This window comes from Calidris pugnax, unplaced genomic scaffold (assembly GCF_001431845.1).
Source record: "Calidris pugnax isolate Ruff unplaced genomic scaffold, ASM143184v1 scaffold133, whole genome shotgun sequence".
NCBI lineage: Eukaryota > Metazoa > Chordata > Aves > Charadriiformes > Scolopacidae > Calidris > Calidris pugnax.
This window is the reverse complement of record NW_015090977.1, coordinates 3,355,385-3,366,981: the sequence shown is the minus strand read 5'-3', so window position 1 is coordinate 3,366,981 and position 11,597 is coordinate 3,355,385. Positions and strand designations below refer to the sequence as shown.

General features: G+C 50.7%; 1 protein-coding gene across 1 annotated transcript in view; it reads left to right on the top strand.

Annotated features, from left to right (window-relative positions):
- Positions 1–10,638: 10,638 nt before the first annotated feature.
- Positions 10,639–11,597, top strand: part of LRRC75A (leucine rich repeat containing 75A) — a 90,319-nt gene continuing 89,360 nt past the window's right edge. The window contains exon 1 of the mRNA XM_014953410.1: positions 10,639–11,592. Within this exon, the coding sequence (XP_014808896.1) occupies positions 11,398–11,592 (195 nt within the window). The 5' untranslated portion in view covers positions 10,639–11,397. The remainder of the gene's footprint in view (positions 11,593–11,597) is intronic.

Here is an 11,597-nt window from a genome sequence, read left to right as displayed (position 1 = left end):
TTCAGGCCCGTAACTTTCCCTCCTACCCCCCGGCTCCCACCCCACCGTGTCCATCTGCTCATCCCTTATCTGCAGCTGCCAGACAGCCGGCTTCGCTCCTGTCCTCCGCAGCAGAAATGTGGCTGGTTATGTTGACAGTCATCTTGATAGCACGAGTGAGGACTGGAAGGTTCCTGAGAGTGGAGGTGTCCCTGTACGTCCATGAGTTTTCCCTCCTGTTTGTGGCCAGGGCGTTCCCACAGGACAGCGTGGGGAGACCTGGTGTGTCCGTTGTCCATCCATGGGTTCACCTTCTGATGCCAGATGTGCCGCTGGGGTAATGTGTTCAAGCACAGCTTTTCTTCTGAAGGTGTCAGATGGAAATCCAGGCTCCATCCCCTGCAAATAGCCTTCAGTGTGATCCAGAGAGACCTGTGCTTGGCTTTCCCCCAGGGATTTGCTTATGGGTGGGCTTACTCTAGCATTTGGGAGCCTGCGTAGCCTTACAAACCTGGGTCTGAAAACGTGAACACACGTTAGCAAAATGGTTATTTCAGGCATCTGAGCTGTGGTCACAACCGACTGAACTTACTTTGAAGAGCTTTGGTTCTTCTTTCCTGATGGGTCTATGGGTTATCCCAGGTCATCTACTGATTTGCCCCCACTGGCAAAGAAGGGTGAGATTGGGACCATTTAGTGCAAGATCTGAGACTGTTGGGTCTTGGGATCTCTCATCCCCTCCTCTAAATAGCAGTACTCCCCTGGCTTTCCAAGATTTAACACCCTCATCTTCTTACTGTGGAAAATAAGCTCTTTGCTCAAGAAGCGAGGGCTTTTATCTAGATTAGGGCTGAGAAGACTAAGCAGGGAAGAGGCCTGTGAATTTGGTCTGGACTGCTACCATCTGGCACTTGGATGAGCTTTATCTATTCTGTGCTCAATCTTTTTGCAGCTTTGGGTTAATTTGTGCTTGTTATGCTGGGGGAAAAAAAATAAAAAAGATAAATAAATCACCAAGTGTCTGAACAGGTTGTCCCAGGACAAGAGCTTCTCCAGCATCCTGGCTGCTCTTGCTCCTCTGATGGCAGCTGGTAATAGCAGAGGCTCTGGGTGGTTGAAGAGCTGTGATGTGATCGCTGTTATCGCTGTGCTGATGATAGAGAGCCCTAAAAATGCTGCTGTGGGCACGGCAGCCTGTTGGCTCTGCTGAGGAGCTGAGGAGCTCCTGCACTTGATGGGGTTTGGAGGGTGGCCTCTGTGTTGACCCTCCACATTGAGCCTCTGCAGAGGCATGAGGAATGCCTGATCCATCGGCTGTTGGTTCCTGTGACAGTTTTTAGTGTTAATTTTGCTAAGAGCTGGTAGCTATTGCTTCTCCTTGCTCTGAGATTAAGCCCAGTGAGTGCATTTAAAAATGTTGTTCTTCTAATCTCCATGTCACCTTTCATGTCTGCTTTCCTCCTGCATGCAGTATCACCGACATGCTGAGCAATGCCATGGAAGGAGCCCTACAGTAAAGTACATCCACACTTCTCAACACTGTTTCTAAATTTTCTCCAGATTTTATGTCTGAATTTTGCTCATCTTTTCTTTCTAGAGTGCCCTAAACTTTTGATGCTCCCATCTGTGAAGGGGAGAGGGCTGTCCACCTACGTCCTCTTCCTCTAGCTGAACTTTTCTTTTTCTTTAAGAAACCTGCACTTTCTTTCCTTCTATTTACTTTTATCAAACAGTTTGGGCTGTTATTTTCTTGTCCTACCTCCGCTTGTTGTGATGAGAAAAATAATCCTGTTTGTGCTGCTGGGGGGGAAAAAAAAATAAAAAAAATTGGAGAGGAGCAGATTTTGGATTTCACAGGACTGGGTATCACCTGCAGCGTGAAGGCTGTGAATCGTGCAGCCCCGGCTGTTTCCCTTCCATTCCTGCCCTTCTGCATTCCCCTGCAGTTGTTTTGTATTTAACATCTTCCTTTTATGAACACATTTTCCATCTGGGCTGGATTATTTAGGCATCCCAAGGAATGTTTTAAGCTGCATCTCCCCTCCCCCTCTTCTCGGGTAACGAATTTTTTTATGCAAAAGACTTCACCGGCCCCTGGTATGATGTTGGTTAATTAATTGCCTCACGGTGAATGGTGCTGTTGAACAGGGACAAGCCCAGGAGCTGGCACTGAGTGAGCTCCTGGGTCTGGGCTTCTCTGCCAGGTAGGAAAATGGAATATCCTCAGTTCCATCAATTCTTCTGACCCTTTGGGGGTGACCAGAGGACAAAAGGGAGCATTTGCCAGTGAGGTTAAAATCTGAGCCGTACCCACTGCTGTGCTGAGTGGTTTTGGGCAACTTGGCTGGGAATTAGGGCTGCTTACCTGGGGACGTGCTCGGGGACCAGAGCGTTGGGATTTTAATGCCTTCATAAATCCTTTTGATATAATCTAAAATCAGGCTTGGTTTCACAAAGCCCTGGGCTGCTCTGCTCCCCTGCTGCGGTGGGAGGGGATGGAGAACCATGACCCCGTGAGCACTCAGGATTTCTCAGCAAATTCCCTGTTAAACAGGGCTGTGTTTTCTGCCAGGGGAGCGCTGAGCGAGTGTATCATGCTGGATCAGGTCACCCTGACTCACATTACCGCATTTTGCTGAAATGACCCCAAAACATTTGATTATTTCAATGAAACGAAATTGGATCTTGCTGCTAGTGCATTGTGTGGTACGAGTTATTTTTTTCATTGCCTATTTTATCCTATGGACAAGGCTTCCCAGCAAGGTCTACCCCTGCACTGCCAGGCAGGTACCTCACTAGCTCAACTTGGAAAGAAGCATCATCCCGGGTTCATCCCTGGAGCCGAGCGAGGTCAGGGACCCTTCCTGAGAGGGAAGGCAAAGGCAGGAGGAGAAGCATTAGTAAAGAGAAATGGGGTGTAATGGTGTCAGCTGCCTTGCTTCTATCCCTTCATCGCAGTAAACCAATAAGAAAATTAGCAGTTCTGAAATCAGAAAGTTTTCCTTGCACAGGTGAATGAAAACTTTGATTTATAATTATTATTTTCGAAATATCAACTTTTTACTACAGGTTGGAAAGAAACCCTTGGTTTAAGCCTTTCTGTGGCCAGGAAGTCTTGGATTTAGGTCAGTTTTACCCCACGCTTGAGAGATTTGAACTGCAAACACAAAAGACTTCACTTATTCCTTCTCAAAAGAAGGGTCTTTTCAGTGTTATGAATAGAGAAGGTGCCTGAGCTGGATCATAGCGTCACTTTGGGAAGGTCCAAATCTTGGTGCAGTCCATGCTGGGGGTCTTAGTCCTGCTTGGAAAAGCACGCCATGCCACTCTTTCCTCTAAACAGAATATAATTCTTTTCAGTTTTAACAAAGTTAAAACGAGGAGAGTAAAACTTAATTTTACAATTGAACTAAGACAAGGCTGTTGTGCTGCCCAGGGTGGAGTTTGCTTCCCATAACAGAGTTTAAGCCTAAATTTTCTGCTCTCTTGAATGCCCTGAAAGCAGCTCCTTCATCCCAGACAGAGCCACGCTGACAGCACAGCTCGCTGAGGACATGTCCAGTCAATGAACATACACAATCCAAAAGGGAGATGAAATGATGAGGATTTATTTGTTGCCCTCCCCCTCCCATCTGCACTTATTTTCCTTTCAGGCTCTGTTGAGCAGCAGGTAACTGAGCCTAGATTTTTTTTCATTCATTTATTATTTTAATCCTGAAGAGCTGCAGATTTCTAGCCTGCTTGAAATGCAACTCCCAGGTGCGGAGACTGATGGCAAACCCAGGCTGTAAATTTGCTTCTCCCTGACCCTTATCAGCAAAAATGCCCATCTCCTGCACCGGGAAAACCAAAAAGACTTCAAACCAGAGGGTTTAAGCAGCTTTGCACAAATAGGATTTGCGCCAGTTTGTTTCGGATAAACAACTCCTGAGTTCAGCTCCTCCTACTCACCCCGAATAGCTCGGGTGGATGGAGGTTATTTTGTTCCTCCTCTAAACAAAAGGCACCATAGAGCTCGTTTGGCAGTTTATTGCAAACGTTTGTGAAGGTAACTGGGCTGGCATCGCTCTTCGCCTGCGTCTGGCACTGAGATTTGATGGGGCTGAGGCTGCCAAATAACTTGATATCAGGTCCTGGATGCTGCAGGGAAGGAGCAGGAGGGTCGGGATGGAGGATCCCAGGGGCACACATGGCTGGGGATGTTGGTGCTCCTGATGTGTGAAACTTTTCACCTCCTTAAGCCACAGTTTTGAATTGGGAATGGGCAGTAATTGCTGGAAAGGCAGTGCCCACGGGGAGAAATGGGCCAGCGAGCTTGGTTTGTGTCCTTGTGGCTCCACATTGTCCCCTGAAGCCACCTCAGCAGCACATCCATCGCCCCTGACCAGCTCCACCAAACCGGGGGGGTTAATCCCAAGCAGAAATTAGAGAGCAAACAACCAGAGCTCTGAATCCAGAGACACCGGCATGTGCAAAAGGGACTTGATAAACTCCCGTCGTGACTGATGACCCCTCTTCCCAAGGCCAAACACGGTTGGAGTCAGGCTGTGGTTTGGCCCCTCCAAAACATTCGTCTGGATGCTGGGAAATATTTGGAAAGCATCAGGAGCATGAGTCAAACTGACTCGTGGCTCTTGGCTCCGTCCGGGCGCTGCGCTGGCTTCTCCCTGGCTGCAGAAACGGTGCAGAGCTCCTGCAGGAGGGCTGGGAGCCATCCTGGGAAAGCACTCGCTGTGCCACGGGGCTGGTCCTGGTGGGGTGTTCCCCTTCCCGGTGATAAACCAGCCCTTTGGTTTAGGCTTTGTGCCACAGCCCTTGGCCCCCTCCATCGCTGTTATTGCACCGACCTCGGTGCCGCGCTCAGCTGGTGATGGATTAACCCCACTGACACTGCTGGGTCCTCACATCCCGTTACGGATCGGGTACCAGAGTCTGGAAAGGGATGTGACTCTGGGACACAAAGCTGTCTTCAGGAAAAATTCAATAACATGCTCCTAGAGATTTGACTCCCAATTCCATACTTGAATTGGCTCTTTCCCTAACAGCACAAAAGGATAATTCTCCATAAAAAAATGCTCATTGATCTTTTTTCTTTTTTTCCACTGCTAAAGCATCTCAAGGCAATAATTTTTCCCTACAGGCCCAAGTGCAGAAAACTGTCCAAGCCTTTTTAATCCTGCTGGAGGGAAAGCAGAGGGTAGTTTTCAAGATGACTCCAGAAAAATATTTGGCAGCTTTAACCTCTTGCTAAACAACTTTTGGACTGTGTGTAAACAGTCTTTTGGTTTTATAAACACAGCATCCAGATAGTTGAGTGGAAAAAAAGCTGAAGCCATCACGTGAAGGGAAGATGTATTGCTTCCGGCAGCTTAAGTATTTTTATATTCTCTCAGGGTTAAGGGTTTGAGTTTGGACATATTTTGCATGGGAAATATGGGAGGAGGGAGAGGTGGCACTGGAGGGGGAAAGCACCTGAATCTGGAGAAATATGAGATTATAGAAGAGTCTGTTGACAGTGATCCCCGTGCACATTTGATGCCTGAGCGTGGGGGGGAGGTGGGTTGGTCCCTGCTCCCCTCGGGGATCAGTTTTGATGCAGAAGGATCCATCCTCCCAGCACCCGTGGGCGTAACGCAGGCAAGCACCTCTACAGGCTGCCCTTTTTATTGAGGAAATGCTTCTGGCACCCAGCAGATGTTTTTCTGCTCTTCTGATTGGGCTAAATGATTAAACACGCATCATTGGCAAAAAAACCCCCAAACACCCGAAACCACTGCAAGACCTAAACCAACAAAAACCCCCACAACCCCACCCCACTCTCTGGGAGATGAGTGTAGCCTTGGCAAGTTTTTTAATTTTATTTTTCATGTTGAAAGCCTTGTGAGTGAGCACCGGAGAGAACTTCTCTCATTCCTCCCCAGGGTGCTGGATGGGAGGCAGCAGCTGTTGGTGGGATATTGGGGCAATGCTGCATTTTGCCAGCAAGCCCAGCTTTGTGAAGAGAGTGGGGCATCTGGAGGTGAAATTGTTTGGCCAAAGGTGTTGCACGAAAAATCCCAATTTCCTTCTGCCGCAGCAGAACTGCTTGGAAGGGGGTTAGGGTTTGATTTAAATGTGAGTTCTTTTCCTTTAAAAATGCTGGTACAGTTATTCTTGTGTAATAAAAACAATAAGGTGTAGTAAATTAATAAAGAAGAAGAAAGCTTTCCACATTGGAAAGGGGATAGTGGATAGTTTGGGGACTTTGGCAGTTCTGTGCTCTTGCCTGTGGTACTTCTTTCACCCTGGTACCCATCCTTGATCACACGACTCCTTTCCTTGTCTCTGGCCCTCCTCTAACCATCTCCTGTGGGTTACGCTGAAAACAGACACCAGAGCATTGGGACAGATTTCACGCTGCAAGAAAGAGGAGGAGGAGGAGGAAGGCACTTCTCTCTGTTTTGCACTTATATTTCTCTGGCTACTCAGCTTGTGTTCTTACTTGCTTTGGGGAATGAAGACAGGGATTTATTTATTTTTTTTAATCCTTTTCACTTGGCTTTTCTAGCTTAGGCCAAATGTGAAGAATTAATTCAAAGGTGAATACAGGAAGATGTCATCCATTGCCTGGAGGAAACATCAGTGCTTCTATGTGAGATTCTTTAATTTCTCCTTAAAAACATCTCTCAGTACATGTAGTTTCTCATCATTATATTGTCCCATTTATCCTGGACTTTAGTTCATCTACAATTACATCTTGCAGCATTTCATGAGGCGCTTCGACCCTGTCTCACTGCCGTGCCTTGTCAAACCTGAATCGAATCAAGCTTAGGATATGGATAGCCTTTTGTTCTTTTAAAATTATATTTTTCAATTTGGCCTTCCTCCCCAGAGATTGTCTGTTGAGACTGATTGCTCTCCTCTTGCTGGTTTTGGTGGTATCTTACAGTAAGGCTGGTTTGTTGTGGTTTTTTTTTTTAAGAGACAAAAATCACATTAACTCTGGGATTCCTTTAAATGCCATCTTGAAAGTAATATTTCTTACAGTCAGCCTAGTCCTTTCCATGTACTGAGGAGCACTAACCTGAACCTGATGCTGACATTTAAAATTAATCCTAATCATTCCATCCCTATCAAGAAAAATCAGCAAGTCCTTTGCTGCCTCCAAAGCAATAGAGTTTGATGAGAAGCAGAGCTTGGTCCCAACTCAATCTCTGGATTGAGCTCCTCCAATGTTTGGGGAAGGCACAGACATAGATGAGATGATTGGTGTTCCAAGTGCTTGTGATTGCTGTGGCTTTGGTCAGTCCTGCCAAGATCTAGGTTGTGGAAGAGGTTTTTGGGGTGATGAAATGGTTAAATACTGGGGGTGTGACAAGCAAAATTAACAACTGCCCTTGAATTTGGGGGTGTTTTGTCTCTGTGTCTTAGAGAAATTGAGGTTTACACCAAGAGCTGAGCTGCCAGGAACTTCCCCTCAAGACCTGTCAGGTGAAGAACTTACAAACTTCAAGTTTTCATGTGACTGAGCATCTCAGGTGGGGTACGAGAGCTCTCAAATACAGAAGTGATGGTGGGGATATCTTGCAAAATACCCGTTTATTGAGGTCTATGAGCATTTTGAGCAATATCCCTCTTCTGATTACCCCTTGTTGGACCGTACTTGTCCAGAGTGGATTTTCCAGTTTAGGATGGGAGTCCTGCTCAAAATCCGAGATCAAAAAGGGGGTTTCTACCTTAGGCACACTGCAAAATTAATCTCCCCTATCTAAGCCTGTAAGTACGTGGATACAGAGGTTAGTTGTGGCACCTTAAAAAGAACATTGCAAATGACAACACAAGTGGGCTGGCAATGGAGAAGCGTAACTAGATTGTGATCTTCTACCGAAACCAGTCGGTCCTTCCTGGAAGCGGGAAGTTAGTTTTATGTGTGACTAATCTGAAACCAAATGTATAGTGTACATGCATGCAAAGCGGTTTGGTGCTGGATACCCACCCCTGGGATGTCAGGGAACTTGAGGCTGAGTGTCTCTGTTTGCAGGCATCTGATGTTGGATCCCCTGCACGCCAGGTTGTTGACTCGTGTGGTGTGGGTGCTCCCTGGCTTCTGCATAATGCATTGGAAAGCTTTAGTTTCTTTTTGATGTAGGAGTAAGAACGTTGTTAAATCAGAGTTTTGTGGGACAGGAGAAAAGGTTTTCTTCCACGGTCTCATGATCTGAAATTATTTCCTTTTAAAGCAATGGACTATTCTAACAGACCCTTAATATTAGATATCATAAGGAGTATGAATTTGAGTAAAACAAAACAAAAAAAAAGCAAGCTCTCTTAGAGAAACATCTACTAATTTGCAGTTTGCACGCATCTGCTCTAAGGAAAAAATGCATGTTGGCTGCGGATCGGCTAATGAGTTTAGCAGAGTATGTCATCGGTCAGAGAGAGCTCCAGCCGGCGCAGGGCTGCAGGGCAGAACGGGTTCCCAGCACACAAGTGCAGGGGTAAAGTTTTTTGGCACTGGACAGGCTTGGTTTGTACACGGGTGTACGGAAAATTGTGTGTGTGCGTGGAAGCTGGGTGCTGGTTGGGTCTGTAGCCGGATGAGACCCTTTTGAGGGTCTAGAAGTGAGTAATGCTCTGGGATGGAGCGTTACTGAGGGATCTGCATGTCTTGTACCATTGAGCCACCAGTGCTGAGCCTGGAAGTCACTCCTGAGCAGTCATGAGTGGTCCTGGTGCCTTTGCATCTGCTCAGGGGGAGCATAAATCCAACGCACAGTGCTTGGTGTTTGCTTTGCATCGGTGTAGCAAGAATACACACCATACTTCTTTCTTTCTTATTTGTTTTCTTCTGGCTTTGTCCTGTGTGTTATGAATAAGCCTGATGAGGAGCAGCCGATAAACTCTCTGCCCTGCTGACAGAAGTGTCACAAGTGCAAAGGCTGGGTTTTCTTTATGTACTCGGGGCCGTGGTTGCTGTGCAAAACTGTCTCCTTGGCCGGGATGTGGCTCTGCTCAGGCTCCCCTCTTCACGGGGCAGGGGATGGTGAAGGGGTTGTAGCTCCCATTCCATTGGCATCCCCAGGGAATGGGGATTGTTGTTCCCCACGAATGTGAAATGGCCCGCTGGATGGACCTAAAGATGTGTCCATGTCTTCCTGGCACAGTTAGTACCCGCAGCCTGATCCTTTTAAAGGACTGATCCTTTTAAAGGGAGGAGGCTGTTTGTAGGATGGAATCCGCAGGGAAAGTGCTGCTGTGGGGGGTGTCAGGCATCGCTTCCTGCTGCCTCCTGTTGACACTGGCAAATTGGCTGCCTCTCCCTGATATCTCTGGGGAGATTTGCTGCCAGGTGAGCCCTCTGGTTCACCCAAATCCGTGGTTTCTGCAAACCATGTGGTTGCGTGTTTTCTCATGTGGCTTAACGTGATATGGCTGAACCAGTGAAAGGTAGTTTTTGGCTCATGACAGCAGTGTAAGATACACCCTGGGGGGAGACACCAGTACTTGGTCTGGTTTGGGATCCCGTGCAGCATAGCTGTGTAAACCCTGCTGAAGTCAGTGGGGCTCTGCGTGGTTCTCATGGTCCGTGTATAAAAATACATTACAGTTGTTGGCCTTTGGAGTTTTAGAAACAACTACGTGGGCCCCCAGCCATTTGGCTATCGAGGGGAGTCACCTTATATTCATTGGCAGAACATAATATTTGTGTGTTCGTGGATGTGCAGTTGCACAGGATGCAAACAGTTCTCACCTGTTGCTGGGTGCACTGGGTCTTCTCCTGCCCTGGTCAAGCAGAGGCGTGGAGGTGGTTGCATGCAGTTTGCTGTGTGTCTGTGTTGGAAAACAGCCCCTTGCATGGGGAGAGGGTCTGAGGCTACTTCTGGGGCCTCATCAGTCCAGAGCTTATTCCTGCCAGGCATTTCTCCAGCAATCTGTCTCCTGCAGCAGGTGAGCGCTGCCTGTCTGGAAGAGTTGCTCATCACGATCTTTATCCAAGAGCTTTAATCCGTGCCCTAAGCCCTGCCAGAGGACTGCCTGGAAGATAAGGAGTGATTGAATATTGCATGGGGAGCTGCTGGAAGGAGCAGCATATGCAAGGGGTGGTTGCCAGCGCTGGATGAGGGTGATGGGGGGGGGACTTTGGCTGGGACAGGGGATGGCAGGGCATAGGCAGTGACTTCCAGGTGGGCACAAGAGTGGCTGCTGCCAGGGATGAAGGTGAGGAGGAGGCAGGAGCAGCCGTGGCTTGGTGTGGCCCTGCAGCCCCTGGAGCCCCGCAGGATGCCCCTGCCCGCAGCGGTCCCTGCCTGGTGCGTTGCCCCGGGGATGGGCTGAGGGGACAGACGGGGCTGAGTGCGGGGCTCCCCCCCCCCGGTCAGGGGACAGCCCTGCGGGGGCCGGGCACCGCCAAGCCCCTCTAGGTCCCCCGGGGTGCGAATACAGCGGGAAACCCCTCCGTGCTCCTCCCCGGGAACCACCGGCGGGGGTGCCCCACGCTGTCTCCCGGCAGCCCAGCCCCGGTGCGGTCCCCCCCGTACGATCCTCCCCCCCCTCCACGATGCAGCCCCCCCTCCCCATCCCTCGGTGCAATCCCCGGAGCTGTGGGGCGAGAGGAGGAGGAGGCGGCGGAGGAAGGAAGAGCCCCGTCCGGCTCCAGCTTCCTCCGCAAGCCCTGCCTCGGTGTGCACGGTGCCCGCCCCCGGCCCTCCCCCGGCTCTCCCCGGTTGCATGCACCCCACAGCCGGGCGAGCCGCTCCGAGCCCAGCCGCGCCGCCTCCCCGGCGAGCTCCCGACGCGCAACAGTTGCCCCTAAGTCGTGGCCGCCCTTCCCCGGGGGAGCCCCCTCGGCGCCGGGAGGAGGAGGAGGAGGAGGCGAAGGCTGCTCGGGGGGGGGCTCGGAGCCGCCGCCGCTTTGCAGGGCTGAGCACTGCCGCTTTCATCGCTCCGCTGCCGCCGCCGCCGCCGCCTGGGGCCGGGAGAAGGAGCTCCTCGGATCCTGGCTTCTCGCTTCCCCGCAGGGATGGAGCGGGGCGGCGGGGCCGCGGCTCGGCTCCTCTCCGCCGGGAGCAGCCGCCCTCTCCTCCGGCTGCCGGAGCGGAGCAGCCCCGCCGCCGGGTACCGGCCCCCTTGCTAGGCTCCCGGGGGGTACCGAGCCCCATCCCGCACCTCCTGGACCCTTCGTGCACCCCCTGAACCCCTTTGCATCCCTCCCACCCCACCCTCTTGTGCATCCTTTTGTGCATTCCCTCCAACCCCCTGTGCACCCCCAGACCCTTTGTGCATCCCCCCCCTCCCCAACCCTCCTGTGCGCCCCCAAACCCCTTGTGCATCCCTTCCATCTCCTTGTGCACCCCCTCGTGCCCTCCCCTCCGTGGCTTCCAGCCCCAAATTCCCCCCTTGCATGCAGCCCCAGGGCTGCGGGACCCGGGGCCACGCACCATGGGCACCAAGCAGACCAAGGGCTGCCAGCCGGGCAGCGCCGGGGAGAGCCCCCCGGCTCCCCACCGCAAGAAGGTACCCCCCAGGGAAAGGGGGGACTTCCTTGCCTCCCTCGTGGTGAAGTCCGGCGAGAAGTTTGGGAAGGGCGGTGGCAGCAGCTTGCCCCCTTACCACCGGCGGATCTGCATGATCCAGGCCAT